The sequence below is a fragment of the Gracilinanus agilis genome, chromosome 2 (genome assembly GCF_016433145.1).
Source record: "Gracilinanus agilis isolate LMUSP501 chromosome 2, AgileGrace, whole genome shotgun sequence".
Classification (NCBI taxonomy): Eukaryota; Metazoa; Chordata; class Mammalia; order Didelphimorphia; family Didelphidae; genus Gracilinanus; species Gracilinanus agilis.
Window position 1 is genome coordinate 350,562,477 of NC_058131.1, and position 16,384 is coordinate 350,578,860.

Here is a 16,384-nt window from a genome sequence, read left to right on the forward strand (position 1 = left end):
CAACTAGATTATGAGCTTTTTGAAAGCAAGACCAGTTTTTCTTTTCTCTCTGCCTCTCTGTATTTGTCAGTGCTGGATGTATATTAGATAATTAATTGATTTTTTTCTTGGATTTTCTTTTCCAGAATAGAATTAGTCTATGGAAAGAGGCCTTTTTTTTTTTAATTGTCTGTTTTGGTCCCCCAAAATCTGTCTTCTTACCTTCCCAATGCCAATCTTGCCACTGAATGAGAACAGAAGAAAAACAAAACCCATTACAAATAACATGTATAGTTGATCAAAAAGAATTTCCATATTGGCTGTGTCAAAAAAAATTGTAGTTTTTTCTAAAGGTAGTTTTATCAGCTAATTGTAAAGAATGCACAGGTGACCTATGAGAAATTTGAGCAAGTATTTCCTCTTCAGTTTTGAAAGTGCTGGTTATGACAGGCTTTATGGCACAGTTGTTAAACTTTATCTCCCAAGCCAGCTTACAGCCTAGCACTAGTAGGCATTAATAACCAATTTGCACTAACAGGATGTGTTGTTCAAAAAGTTTGTATGTAATTTGTTTGTAACCAGGAATCTGTTGTCCCACAAAAACAGTATTTTGAATATTTCCAGACAAGCCCCCACAGTCTTTTAAAATTTTTTTCTAAATCTTAATAGTGTTGGCAACATTTTCATAAGAAAATCAATTAAAATTTCAAATTGCAACACAAGAGAACCCCCTTTTTTTCCTCTTTCCACATCTGGACATCCAAGAGATTCCCCAAGCTATCATGGTTTTCTCCTCTCCACTATTACCACTGACAGACACTACTTGTCTGCTGCAAATGGATGGAAAGGTAGAGATGAGGCAGTGTTAGCCCATAGTCCTCAGCATAAAGGGGGAGCCATCCAGCTGAGCGTGGAACTGCTGTTCCATTATCTATGTTAAAAAATATATATTTTTAAAATTTTATATAATTCTCCCCAATTACATATAGAAAGTTTCCAACATTTTAAAAAAGAATTGTGAGTCTCAGATTCTCTCCCTCCCTCCATCCCCTCATGGCAAACAGTCTCTTATAGATTTTGTGCATAGATAGACATGCAATCATGTAAAAACATTTTTCCACTTGATCCCTTTATGGAAGGAAACTCAAGCAAACAAACAAAAACCCCATAAGAAATAAAGTAAAAAAAAGTTTGCTTTGGTCTGGATTCAGACTCCATAGTTCTTTTTTGGGAAGCAGACAACAATAAAAGATATTTTTAAAGTGTTCTATTGATGAGTCTTGCCTGTGTATTGGTTGAGAGTAGAATATAGGAAGATACAGAAATATGGATGCCAGGATTTGAGTTGCAGAATCCTACGAAGTTTGAAGTTCAAAGTCAATTCATTCAGAATACAAGTAGCTTCCTGGAGGCAAAGAGTAGCATATATGCCAGTACTGGCCAATTACTTCCTTATTCATGTACAGCAATTAGTTTCCTATGGCCTTACTCAGCTTTTTTTTCTTATATTGTAGTGTACCACTCTCTATCCTGCCCAGCCTCCAGCTCTGGTACAAGCTCCTCTTTTGACAGAAAGTTTGTTCTTACCCAGACTGCCTCATCTACAATAAGTGGTTATTGTTTGAAAGATGGTACTTAAGGTTCAACAGATACCTATTTTAATTTGTGTTCCAGAGATTTTTCACAGTTTGGAGAAAATGGTTGGGCGCGTGGCTGAAGTAGATTGCATTTTGGCCTTCTGAGTTGTTGCTTTGGCACTTTCCAAAGCCTATCTAAATCTGTTTGCATGTGGTGGTTGAGGGAGTGGTGTCTCATAATGGTTAGGGCAAAGGAGGATCCTGTTTCTAATCTGGGCCCAGCGGCTGACTCATTATGTTACTTCAGGCAAGTTCCTTAGGTTTCAGTCATCTCTCGGAACATGAATACTCAGCTACAGACTTGCTACCAATCTGTAAGGTTTATTAATAAGCCAGGTTTTCTTAGGTACGTGTTTTTCCCCCAAAAGAGAAGGGGACAAGAATGGTTTAGAAGTGAGAAGATATATTCTTGTATATCTTTGTAACCAGTCAGGTTGGTGGAGTTTTGCCTGCCTGGAGAATTCTTAGACAGTGGGTTGAAAAAAGGTCCCGGTTTTGGAGCCCGTTGAGAAGCCCTGCCTTTCTGTGTCCTCCCCACTAGGTGGCAATAGTGAACAAGAGAACCCAGTTTTGAAATAAGGCAACTTCTCTCCACGTTCAGAAACAGAGCGTACCTGAGTCTTCTGGAGTTGGGTATCAGAATGGCAGAATATTCGTGTAGTCCAACCTATATGTGAACAAAAAAGTCTCCCCTATAACATGCCTGAGAGATGCTCACCTGGCCTTTGCTAAATGAAGAGATATTTGCATTTTTGGACAGCTCTAATTACTAAGAAGTTTCTACTTCCCTCAAACCTAAAATTAAAGTTTTCCTCTTTGTAACTTCCATCTCTCAATTCTGGGCATTCTTTCTGGCTGCCCCTTCTTCCTAGAGGGCTCTTCCTCTTCTCCAACTACTAACCTCCATGGCTCCCTTTAAGTCCCAACTAAAATCCTGCCTTCTCTACAAGAAGCCTTCCCTACTACAGCCTCTTAATTCATTCCAGTGCTTTCTCTCTTTTAATCATTCCCTATTTATCCTGTATATGACTTGCTTTGTATATATTTGTTTGCATGTTATCTCCCCCTGGCATGCTATGGTTGTTCAGGCATGTCTAACTCTTTGTGACTCTGTGAACTGCAGCACACCAAAGGTGAGGTTTTTGTGGCAAAGTGCTGGAAGAGTTTGCCATTTCCTTCTCCAATGAATTTAGGCAAACAGAGGTAAAGTGATTTGCCCAGGGTCATGCAGCTAGTAAGTATCTCAGTTTGGATTTGAACTCAGGCCTTCTTGATTTTTAAGCCCACCACTTTGTCCACTGAGCCACCTAGCTGCCTACTTGGCACATAGTAGGTACTTAATAAATATTTACTGAATGAATGGATGCCCTCTTCAGCCCATTCTCAAGTCTGTCATTGTTCTTACAAAGATGAATTGAACACAGTACTCATGATATAATCTGAATAGAATATTATGAAACTTGCTCTCTGGTGTAGGCTTACATAGATCTTGCTTCTCAATTCAGCCTAAGATTACCTTAGGTATTTTTAGCAGCATATTACACTATTAATTCATGTGGAACTTTTGGCTAAATATGAATCCAGCCAAAACTGATAGCTTTTTTAGCTAAATTATTCTCTAGCCATACTTCCCTTGTCTTATGAAATTGATTTTTTTGAGTCCATTCAATTGACATCTATTTTTTATCTCAATAATTGCCATTTATTCAACATTTGACCCTGAGGATCATTTAAAAAGAGTTCAATTTCATTTTAACAACATTTAAAAAGTTTTTCCTGTATATTTCTGTATGCTCCGAGCTAGAAGGGAGAGAGGAATACAAAGTTGGAATGAGACATGCTCTCTTTCCATCATGATCATGGAATATGAGATAATAAAAATAATAACTATAACATATATAAAACTTTTATTATGTGCCAGGCAATGTGCTAAGCACTTTATAAATATTATTTCATTTGATCTTCAAAAACAATTTTTGGGACACAAGATAGAGTGCAAGGCCTGAAGTTGGGAAGACAGCTTCACAGCTGGCCTCAGACACTTCCTGGCTGTGTGACATTGGGCAAGTCTCTTAAACTTAGGCCAGTGATGGGCAACCTTTTGAGCTTGGTGTGTCAAAATTCGCCAAAAACCCTCCAACTTTATTTATTTATTTAATTTAATTTATTTTTTTAAACCCTTACCTTCTGCCTTAGAATCAATACTTTGTATTGGTTCCAAGGCAGAAGAGTGGTAAGGATTAGGCAATGGGGGTTAAATGATTTGCCCAGGTTCACACAGCTGGGAAGTGTCTGAGGCCATATTTGAACCTCGGACCTCCCATCTCTAGGTCTGGCTCTCAATCCACTGAGCCACCCAGCTGCCACCTCAAAGACTCTTAATGATGAATTTAGCTTTCATTTTCTTGGGCTTTTGTGGGGAAGGAGAAAATTGCACAGTGAGGGTCCATAATTTTATGCTTCTGACACTTCTTGTAATGGTAGCTTGAATCTGTTTTTTCTCTTTTTTCATGGTACATTTCTTATTTTCCCAAACCAGAAATTGAGTCAAGAGAGTACAGGGGAGTATTGGAGCACTAATTTTTTTTTCTAGTTTTCTCTATTTTTACCATTCTCCCACATTTTAATAGGGATTTTATTAGAGTTGTGTATACACATCCAATAGCACTTTTTCAAGGTCTTTCTATTTGTTCTTCCCTTAATCTTCACAGCAGTCTTGTAAAGAGATTGTTTATTATTAAGACAAGACTTCAATTCCATTCCCAGCATAGCTCTTTAATAATCTTTTCTCCCGTTCTTAGGTTCCTGAATACATATTGTTTAGGTCAGTACTTCTAACTAATAATACCTTCCCCAGCTATCTCTCTCTGGAAATTCATCTTCAAAATCCCTTTCATGAAGCTTTCCCTAGTCCTCAGAACTCCATCCTAGTTAGTGCCTAACTTATACTAGTATTCATTTATGTGGCATTTAACCTCCACTTGTTGAATGGAACCCATTGCTTCATATGCCATAACTGAGTCAGGATGTGTTAATGGCCAATCTGGCGCATGACCATGTAGGTACTTCATCGCAGAATAAGAACTATATCATACTTCCATTAAAGGCTGAAGTTTCAGGGAAATTGTTTGAGTCTGACAAGTATTTAAGCCACACTCACTGTATCTTGTTTCTTGATCTAATGGTGACCTCATGCATAAATTTCTGTTTCTATATCTGGCTTCCTGCTTCCTTATAAATTCCTCACATTTAGGTGACGTTGGACTTCATCCTGGGCTGTCCATCACTTGAACCCTCGTTCAGACATCTCTACTCTCTTATCCTCAAGATGAAATTGCCCCAACTTGTATGGGGTATCTCTCCCTCTGCCTAGATAGTGGGCACTCAGTGAATGAGAATTTTGTAGAAAACAATTAGTTGGGGAAGGTAGCACATCTACTCAGGAAACAGCTGAATAATACTACAAAACAATGTGGCCTAGTGTTAAATCCAAGGGGCAGACACATGGGATTTCAAGGGAAAGAAAGGTCCTAATGGACTGAGGTTGTTGGGGGAGAAAGATTTAAAGGAGGAAATCTAAGACTTGAGCTAAGCTATGAAAGATAGGGGTAGGATTCGAACAAGAGAAGTATAACATGGGGAAAGGGGATAAATAGTGAGCAGAGTAGCCTAGATGGAGTGGGAGGGCCCTAATTAGAAAGAAAGAAATGTGATTAGATCAGTGCAAAAATGTAAATTTGGGAGGGGGTGGGGTCAAAAATTTAGGATCGGTGCCTAGCAAGATAATCATTTATATTAATACTTATGTTCATTAATGGGGTGGGGGTGGCAGCTCTGATGAATTACTACAACAAAGACTTAGCACAAGATGTTAAATATATAATTATTTAAAATCTCTTTCAGCAACTCCATGAATCAGTGAAAAGAAATCGGGATAATGCTGGCTCCCCTCAGAATGGAGATCAACAAAATGGCTATGGAGAAATGTTTTCTGTGCACAAGAAACCACGCCATGAAGATACTCTTGGGGTTAGCGTCTCTTCCAATGGGATGCCTCCCTTGTCTCCACTGCATCAGCTTGACAAGTCTTCTGGAGGAGATGCCTTACAGCCCAATGGAAAACATTCCCTGGGACTAGATGCCATCAATAAAAAATGTCTTCCAGATCCTAACCTACATTCAAATGGCAGCAGTAATGCAAATGATTCATTTCAAATAAATTTGAATAAAGAACTGAAACAAGAGCCTGTAGATGACCTTCCTTGTATGATCTCTGGAGCTGGTGGTTCTATTTCTCAAAACAACTTAATGCCTGACCTAAACCTTAATGAGCAAGAGTGGAAGGAGCTCATTGATGAACTCAACAGATCAGTGCCTGATGAAGACATGAAGGATCTATTTAATGAAGATTTTGAGGAGAAAAAGGATACAGAGACTTCAAGTTCAGCTACACAGACCCCATTGCCACAAGACATTAATATTAAGACTGAATTTTCTCCAGCAACCTTTGAGCAGGAGCAGTTAGGATCTCCACAAGTAAGGTCCACGTCTTCAGGGCAAACTTTTATTGGGTCATCGTCTGTAGCCGTGAGTACAACCTCTCCGGGTATAGGTGGCTCTCAAACTGGCTTCCAGACTGCTAGTCAGCCAGGAGCTGAAAATCCCAACCAGACCATGATGCAGGCATCAAATCAGTCTCAGAATGTACAGAGGCCTCTAGCCAGTGTATTATTATCTGGTCAAGGCTCTGGAGGGAGCAAAGAAATGTCCTCAGCCCACCAGCTTCAGCAGATAGCTGCCAAGCAGAAGAGAGATCAGATGCTTCAAAACCAACAGCAAGCTCAACAGGTTCACCAGCCGGGGCAGATGACCAACTGGCCACAATCTGGTCCTTCTCATAGTCCATTAGCTGTCCCCTACTCAGTAGAGAACCCAACCAGCCCTTCAGTTTACCAGCAAGATTTCAATAACCAGAAACTCATGATGTCCAGCATGACCAATAAGAGTTCTCCTAGAACAGGAGGAAATTACCTCCAACCAAGCCATGTAGGCCTGCTGCCTCACCAGTCAAACACTTTGAACCAGAACTCTGTGACTGGCCAAGGGTCCCTGCTTGACTATGGCAATACCAAACCTCTTTCCCATTACAAAGCTGACTGTGGACAAGTATCTGGCCAAAATAAGGCACCCATGTTAACTTATCTGCCACAGCAGCTGCCTCATATGAATGAAGAACAAAACCCATTGTTCATAATGAAACCGAAGCCTGGAAGTATTCCCTACAGGCCACTGGTTCCCCATAGCCAGGTAAACAGATTTGGATTTGTGTTCCTCAGTAATAAGACAAACTATTGAATAGTTTGAATAGTGAATAGTGGGAAAGAAAGTGAGGGCTTCAAAGGCAGCTTTGGGGATAAAGAGAAGAGAGTAACTGCTCTCAATGTAGAATATACTGCTGGCTTGTCTGAGTTGACGAATATCCAATTTATGAAAATCCCAATTTGCAAAACAGATAAATTAGGAAATGATCCCTAACTTTTAAAAATATAATTCCTTTAAGTAGCAAGCTTCCCAGTGTATTTAAAGTACAATTAAACTTGCACAAATTAGCCATACCCATTTCAAAAACACAAACTGTTGGATCATATCGTTGGTATTTCTCATATTCTGTGGTTTCAGTGTCAGTAATTGTGGCTCTTGATAGATAAAAATCAGATTGGTAAATGCTAAATTTTGTCTTCTTAATTACTTCAGTTTATCCTAGTATTTCTGATCTCTAGGCACATAATCCCTGTTTGGGGTGGGGGGGTGGGGATTGTTTGTTTTTTGGTAAACACAAGCATTTTAAGGTATTCACTACCTGAAGAACCTTTCCTCTGGCTCAGTATGAAATGTGTTGGTACCATCACTCAGCCTATCCTGGTTTATATGATCCTACAGACTAGGAAAGAGAGAAGCAAGCCTAATGGAGTGTTCACATTTGTTTTTACTTGACTTACGTACTTTTTAATCTTTCTATTCACTGTTTAAAATTTTTTTAATTCTCTTTTTTCCAGTGTGCCTCAGCTTAAGTATAAGATTCTAAGAAACAAAGGATGTAATATTATTCAGTGCATAGACACTCTTCATGGAATATTCTTTATGAGAATAAAATTAATAGCCACCCCACTCAGTTGAACAATCAATGCAACTGGTAGTACAAATGACCTAGACCTGGAGTCAGGAAGACCTGAGTTCAAATCCAACCTGAGATACTTACTAGTTGTTTGACCCTGGGCAAATTACTTAACCTCCATTTGCCTCAGTAATGAGAATAATAACAGCACCTACCTAGCAGCATTATTGTGAGGATTGAAGATCAAATGAGACAATGTTTGTAGAAGACATTTAGTATACTACCTAGCACATAGCAGGCTCTATGCAAATGCTCGTTCCTTCCCCCTTCTCCCTGGACAGTTAAATGGACATTTTAAAAGTCAAACTACCTCACCTACCACTTTGCTTTGCATCTCTCAGGCCACATTTTCACTAATTTGCAAACTCTGAGAATGTAGAGACTGTGTATCCTATCTAAACTTTATACTTTATATCTCTACCATGTTCTTGACACAGTAGGCATTTAATAAATGTCTTTTGAATGAAGACTTTTTAAAGTTTGTTCCAATTCTTTGTGGAATGTAGTTCCTCTTGAGCCAAGGATTTTTTTTTTTTTAAACAAATCCATTAGCTTGGGTCCTGCTTTCAGGATTGTTAGGAAAGTAAATTATTCTCTCCATACCACAGATATGTTTCTTAGCTTATTTTTCTAAAAGTCTTAATTTCAGTCCAATGATCTAAGTCTAAACCTGGCAGAGCTTACTTCAAATTCACCCATAGATTTGGAGTTACTTTAAAAGTTTTGTATTGCATTTTTTATAGTAAAGTTGCACTAATAAAAACCAAGATGAAAAGCCAGAGTTCCTTCAAAACTTTCTCCTTTAAACAGTAGCTTAAAAGCTAGAATTTTTCTGGTCACCTTCAGCATTCATTTGATTTGAGGTCCAAGATGTCACAGAAAATTCCCATTGAATAGTGATTAAATCATCTTAAATGCAAATCCACTATTAAAATTGCACTTTTATCAACTTATTTATGGTCATCCTATTGGAAACTTGCTCTATAGTACCTGATGCATGAAAGTGGTCACATGTACACTCAAATGCTTAATTTTGTTTTAATAAAATGTCCTTTAAAATCAGTCATTCTGTACCTTGGGAACCAAGCCTTCCTTCACAGTCCCAAGGGTGCTTGTGCTTGATTGAAAGTCATCTATTCTTATCAGATTTTCTAGATTCTGCCGTGTCCCTAACATGTAAGTGACATCTGTTTGGCAGGACCAGAACCCTTCAAACGTTCCTCGGGTCCCAGCATCTGTGCCAGCATCGAGTGTTGGCACTCAGCCACCAGCTGTATCCATGGCAAGTAGCCATGGCACTGCCGCCTATCTCAACACCCAACAACAAGCAGCAGCTCTGAAGCAACACCAGCTGCTGCTAGACCAGCAGAAGCAGAGAGAACAGCAACAGAAACAGTTGCAGCAACAACAGCAGCATTTCCTGATAGGGCAGAGACAGCAGCAGATTCTGGCTGAGCAGGTAAATAGGAGGGACTGTGCTGTAACTCAGGGGCCCCAGATTCACTTCCAAAGCCAAGATGCAATATTTAGCATTCTGTGTGTGTGTGCTTGACCAGGCAGATCATTGTATTTTAGATTTAAAGCTTCCATTGTCAAACCCGTCACTTTCTTAACTGAATCCTCATGGGCCCTTACTCTCCAGGTCCATTGCATGGACTCTTTATGGAAGTGGAGACTTGCGTCATACTACACACAACCAACTACCTTGTGCTTAGAACTATGAGTGAGTTTTTCTATAGGCCAAGACCCAGACACTTTAAATGAAGTAAAAATTGGCTACTTGAACCTGATGGTTGGTGTGCCCCATTTCTCTCACTCCCCCCATCTTGATGATCCCTGTGATTATCTATCTTACTTATGCTGCGTAAGTGAACATTTTTCAAGGCTTCTTAATATATCACTAAGATATTTTAAGTGGAGCTAAGTATCAGTGTTTTAGGAGAATCCAACTTTTCTAATTACTCAGTCTTTCAATCAAAAAGCATTTATGAGGAGGCAGCTGGGTGGCACAGTGATTTGAGAGCCAGGCCTCAAGACAGGAACTCCTGGGTTCAAATGTGGCCTCAGATACTTCCTAGCTGGTCACTTAACCCCCACTGCCTAGCCCTTACTATTCTTCTGCCTTGGAACCTATACACAGTAATGATTCTAAGATCGAGTTTTAAAGAAGTGTTTTTAAAAAGGTGGTTTTGGAAAGGAGGACATTTATTATCATTGTAGTGGTGGGGGTGGGTGGGAAGAACAAAAAGATGAAACAGTCCTGGGGGAGGGGGACCACAATTACCTACCTACACACACACACACACACACACACACACACACACACACACACACACACACACAGCTATAAAGTGAATAAATACAAATATATGCAAAATAATTCAATCCAAAGGTAGTTTGCACTAGCATATAGAAAGGATCAGGAAAGGTTTTATGTAGAGAAAGGATAGTAGTTGAGCTGGGTCTTCAGGGAAGAAAGGGATCCTTTAAAGTGGAAGTCATGAGAAAGTGAATCCCAAGTAGGAGAAAGTCATTGCAAAGGCATAAAGGCAAGAGTGTTAGGTCTGAAGAGCAGAGAGAAGGCCAGTTTGGCTGATTCAGAAAGTTCTGGACGGACTATAAAGTCTGGCAAGGCAAGAACGTTGGGATCCAGTTATAAAGAACTTTAGAAACTGAACGGAGGAGTTTATTAGAGGTATCACATGGTCTTTTAGCAGTGTTTAGCAACCCATAGATACCACATCAATTCTAAACATGCTTTTCCAAGGTTTTAACTCTTATACACTGCTAGTTTTACTTTTAAAGTTCTGTCTACCTGGCCTGTGACTTACTGTTCCCCCAAATATGACTTCCCTTCTACTTTCCAAAAGAAGCTACCACTAAGGCCTAAATAAAAGCGAAAGAAATAGATCTTTGTTATATCACCAAAGTAGCCCCAGAGCTTCTAGTCCAGAAGAACCATGAGGATATTCCATTTTTGCTTTGTTTTTTCCTTGCCTTATTCTGCTTACTATTGATTTTTTCTTTCCTAGGAGAAGCAGCGTCAGGAACAGCAATTTCAAAGACACCTGACCAGGCCTCCACCTCAGTACCAAGAGCAAAACCAGACCACTTACCAGCAGTTCACAGGTGAAGAGAGACTTAATATTATTAACAAAAACAATTTGGGAGGGGGATGCTAGATGCTAGAATTCTCTGGATATGTTAATTCTTTCAAGATCATAGACCTAGAGCTGAAAGAAACTTCAAGAGGCTATTTATTTATAGATGAGGAAATATGAGGCACATGGATGTTAAGTGACTTCACCAAAATCTTATCAGATGTGGAATTTGAACCCAGATTCAAGGTTATATCATGGTACTATGGAAAAGCACTAACTCTGGAATCAAGAGTTCCTAGATTCAAATCTCACACATTGATACTTAACTACTCATGTGACCCTGGGCAAGTCACTAAATCTCAGTGGTCTCAGTTTCCTCATCTATAAAATGAGAGAATTGGGCTAGATGACCTCCAAGGCTCCTTCTGGGTCTAGACATAACCTCATGGTCTCTGCTGCCAGAGGCAGCACTTTTCCCTCTGTTGAGACCTTTTATGGATTTCCTAATCATTTTATGTCTTTATATAAAATTTTTCAGTAGCTCCCCACTACAGGCTTGATAAGGTATAGACTTCTTGACTTTCAGGATCATCCATGATCTGCCTTTAGCCTCTTTCCAAATTTCTTTTTTACTATTCTTTCTCACTCAGTAGACTAAATAGCATCACCTTCCCAGCATCCTCCATTCTCATCCCATTGTCTCTCTCATCTGTATGCCTTTTCATGGGCCTGGAAAGACCTCTCCATTGTCTCCATTCCCTCATTTTCTGTCTTCTAAAGACCCTTCCTTCAAGGCTCTGTTCATATCCCACCTTGGGAAATCCTTCCCTGATAAACACACTCCGTGAAAGTCATGGCCCCTGTCTCATACTCTTCTACTTTTCTTGCCTTCTCATTTCCATTTGCCTCACTTTCTATATCTTAGGTATTGCAGGATTTGTCTTTATTTGATTATAATCTCCTTGAGGGAAAGAGCCTGTGTTGTGTCTGTGTAACTGGTGCCTTGTAATTGCTTAGTAAATGTCAATTATTATTGGATTTCTTTTTAAAAACCCTTACTTCCTATTTAGAATCAATACTGAGTATCCATTCCAGGGCAGAAGAACAGTAAGGGCTAGGCATTTGGGGTTTAAATGACTCGAACAGGGTCTCATAGCTAGGAAGGGTCTGAGATCAGCTTTGAACCCAAAGACCTCCTTGTCTCTAGGCCTGGTGCTCTATATATTGAGTCATCTAGCTATTCTAATCATTAACAATATTGCCTATAAAAAGTTTATAATTCCAGAAGGTTTTGCTTTCAGTGTATTTTGAAGAGGCTACTGAATTTAAACAGAGAGATATAATTTTTTTCCCCCTGGGCCCTTTCTATGAGCCCTTGACTACCTCGCTAAGAACTCATATGTTCTCAGAGCAAAATAATTTCTTGCTAAAGTATTTTACCTTCCTGGGCCTGAGGAAATTGCTTTGTTTCTACAATATATGCTAATAACTGGCTCTATGGTGCAGAAGTTCAAAAAAAGTCCAGAACACCACAGTGTGGCTGCTGAGAAATGGGAAAAAGACTTTGCTGAACCCCCTCCTCAAAGAGGGTCCCCATAGCACCTGGCCCTGGCCTCATGTCAGAGAGGCAGAAGATATAATATGGGGTATGAGTGCCAGGCAGATTCAGTCTTAACAGGAGAATGAGCTTTCCCAGTGATGAGTTTCTTGGAGAAGAAAGGCATGATGGACAGGTCTAGAGAAGTCCAGAAGCAACAATGATAGTAGGAAATTTTGGAAATTTGGCCTCTCTTGGAGTCAGATGTTGGAGAGAAGATAAAGAGACACAAACTGTTTGCAAAATTAGTCCCCAGATAACACTGGAAGTATTTCCATCTGGAATACTTTCTCTGGATTTGGCCTTTTGTTCTCTAGGAAGTCCTCCTGACCACTCCCTGCACAGAGTCTACAGGTATCCCTTCCACAATAAAAAAATTAGGAGCACAATCTGGGAAATCCGCTTAATTTTTTGGCTCTCTCTATGTACCAGTGAAGAAGTTCAAATTTCTTATTTTTCTTTTTTGGGGTGTTTACAGTACCTTATTATAAAATTTGGGGTTTGGGTCATAGGCTATTTTATGCATTTTTGAATGTCTAAATTTTTTCTGTGTCATCTGTTGACCTTCAGATGTTGTCTCTGACTTCTGCAAAACTCCCATTTAATTTCTTAGGCCAACCTGAGATATATCAAAACTATAATAGGGAAAGTCATGTTGTGGAAGGGTTACCTGTAATCTCTTCCTGCCTTAAGTGCCAAGGAGCCCTTGACCTCTGCACAAGCTCTTGGGCATTTACAGGCTGCCTGGCATTGTTTTATCTTCTTTCCTCATTTAAATAAAGAGTAAACTCTTGAAGGACAGACCCATATATTGGACACTCAACAAACTTGATATGGGGCAGCTAGATAATTCAGAGGAAGATAGCCAGGCCTTGGAGATAGGAGGTCCTGGGTTCAAATCTGATCTCAGACACTTCCTAGCTATGTGACTTTGGGCAAGTTGCTTAACCCACATTGCCTGTCCTTATTGCTATTCTCTCTTAGAACCAATACTCAGTATTGATTCTAAGACAGAAAATAAATAAACTATTGTAATTTAAGAGTTTATGAAGAAAATTATCTATTTTGTCTTTCAGCATCATCAGCTGCCATGGCTGGAGTGAATAGCTTGGGTCCATCCAACTCTGGTAGCCCCCGAATGTTTCCTCAGATTCAGATTGGACCTGGACATGCTTCAGTTTCCTCCATTCCTTCAAATCCAGGCCAGCAGGAGCGAAGTGTGGCTCAGTATACTGGTACACAGAGCCTTCAGAGAGGAAACCTCTACAGTGTGGCACCTGGCATGACTCAGATGGTCCCTCAGCACACACCTCAGGCCTCCAATGGGCACGCCCACATGCCCCGGCAGCCCAGCGTTGGCCAGAGCAGTGCAGTTCCTGCTAGCTATGGTCAGAACCCCCTGGGGAATGCTGGGCTTCCTCCACAGCATAGTAAAGGGGCCCTGAATCCTACTTTATCTAAGCCCTCATTGCCCAGAATGCCAACAGCTGTGGGAGCCCCAAATCCCTCTTGGCAGCACCAAGGTGTGCCTAGCATGAACAGTCAGCCACAGGGGAACAGCAGTGGGAGTCCTTTCCCTGCCACCTCCACTTTCCACATGCAGCAGCCCCATCTGAAGATGACTAGCCAGCAGTTTCCCCAAGGAGGGCCTCAGGTGAACCTCAGTGCCAGCCGGCCAATGACATCCATCAGCTCTGCTGTGTCGGGGCAGATGATGACCTCCATGAGCACACAGCAGAGGACGAGTGCGTCTGCCCAGCAGCAGGTCCCCTCTCAGCAAGTCCTGCCTGGGATGAACCCGGCAGTCCCAGACTTGACTGCATTCAACCAAAACCCAAGCCAGCAGCTGGCAAACCGAGCCAGTCTACACTGTGGGCAGGGCTACCAGGTGAGGACAGCAAACCAGGAGCTACCTTTTACCTACAGTGCTCCACCGGGCAACAGCGGATTACAGAATCTTACTGGTGACACAGATCTGATAGATTCTTTGTTGAAAAATAGGACTTCAGAAGAGTGGATAAATGATTTGGATGAGTTGTTAGGAACACATTAACATGGAGTTCAGGGTATCCTGTTTTTGCTACAACCTACATTTTGGTTCTTAACATCAAGAACTATTGGACCAAAAACCTGTGGCATTGAGGAGCTTTGAAAGTGTCTTGTAAACGGCCAGGAAATGGACCTCTGTTGCTTCCCGTTGAGCTTAAATGCCCTATTCTGATGGCAGCTGCGGTCTGCATGTCATAGGAACACTGCATGTGGGAAGAAGTTGCACATTCAGACAGGTGGGGCCCATCAAAGTGGGCTTCTTCTGTTAGTGCTGTCACATGATGGGGAGAAAAACAGCTTTTTAAAATGTACATTTATATTGAAAAGACCAAAAATGTAGTATTGGACTGGAGGGAAAAAATATCAGTGCCATTTTGTTGATGAAACCCAGTTTCCCCCTCCATTTTCCATATTTTTAGATGCTTTATTTTTTTTTAATGGTTTTGTAGCCAGATTTTATGCAATTTGTTTCATGAAGATGATAAAAACACATTTTGTCAAATGCTAGGTTAGGTCAGTTGTGATAATAGCAAATCTGGAGACTTGTCATCCTGTAGTTTATGGCAAACCTTTTATTTCCATTAAGAGGAATGAGGTACATGTAAGAGAAAACCAGTATTTTTCCTTAATCCACCAACATCTCCAAATCCACCTCATTTCTCCTCATTTCTGGCTAAGACTGGTGCGTTTGGGCACCTAATGGTGGGAGGTTTCTGCTCATTGTTGAGATGAAAAGGAAGAGCTAACATCAAACTCCTGATAGGTTGCTGTTGGACTTCCTCATGGCCACCACCTTCCATAGTTAGATGTCGTTGCCAATAACCACTCTTGAAGGACACTGAGCCCTTCTCTCACTTGTTTAAAGAGAGACTTTCTTTTGAGAGAGAAAAAAGGTTTTTTGTTTTGTTTTGGTTTTACTTGTCTTTTGTTGTTACTGTTGTTTTCTAAGGCTTGCCCCATCCCTGTCCATTCCCAACCCCCTCCTGAAAGGGAGCTCCTTTGCTTCAGGTGATGGATGCTGTGGGTTTAGGTAGGATTCTTGTGACAGAGCCCAGAAAGGAAGCTTTTGGGCCCAAGAAGATCGAGGCAGAAAACTCTTTACCTAGTGTCATAAAAGCAGAGGGAAGTCAAAATAACAGCTGCTTCTGCAATGGAAATAGATTTTTGGTTTGTGTTTTGCTCTTCTCTTGTCATTAAAAGTCTCCCTTTAAACACTTCTTGGCTGGAGTGACCGAGGACCTACCTGTCCCCAAGAAAATTTCAATTCCTTTTGCAACAGATGCTGCCGAAGGAATAGCATGAGCTTAGTGGAAATCACCAAAGTGATCTCTTGAGGGTTGGTTCATTCAGGGTAAAAGAAACAGTGATAGTATTAGAGGTTTGGGATTCTTAGTTCTCGTGTGTTATCAGGACCTCCCTCCTTTAATCCTCTTAAAAATGCTTTTTAATTAAACATTTAATCATTTTTAATTTCCCAAGAGCTACAAACTTTCACCCCCTTTTCACTTTTAGTGAATGATCTTTTTGGGTATTCACATTGGAATTCCAAACTCTTGGAAATGCCCTAGCCCAAATATACAGCTCTAAGGAAGAAGAGGAAGGGTGCCGCTCCCCAAATGGCCTGGGACCAGAGGAGAATACAAAGAAAGGCTAGTTTGGGAGCCGTATACATGGAAGGAACACAGACATTATCAGACATTTGTATTTTATTGCTGTATCTACAGTTCCTTTTATCAGACAACTTGCACTTTAAAAAAACAACCTGCTTTTTATTAACACTAATATTTTCTTTAACCCTTTCTATATATGCATATGAATTTTTCTTTTTAAGTCCCACAAACATGCA

The 16,384-nt window shown here is 40.4% G+C and overlaps 1 protein-coding gene across 1 annotated transcript in view; it reads left to right on the forward strand.

Annotated features, from left to right (window-relative positions):
* Nucleotides 1-14,542, forward strand: part of MAML1 (mastermind like transcriptional coactivator 1) — a 44,822-nt gene extending 30,280 nt beyond the window's left edge. The window contains exons 2-5 of the mRNA XM_044664397.1: nt 5,520-6,923; nt 8,990-9,250; nt 10,824-10,920; nt 13,566-14,542. Coding sequence (XP_044520332.1) covers nt 5,520-6,923; nt 8,990-9,250; nt 10,824-10,920; nt 13,566-14,542 — 2,739 coding nt within the window. The remainder of the gene's footprint in view (nt 1-5,519; nt 6,924-8,989; nt 9,251-10,823; nt 10,921-13,565) is intronic.
* The last annotated feature ends 1,842 nt before the right edge of the window (nt 14,543-16,384 follow it).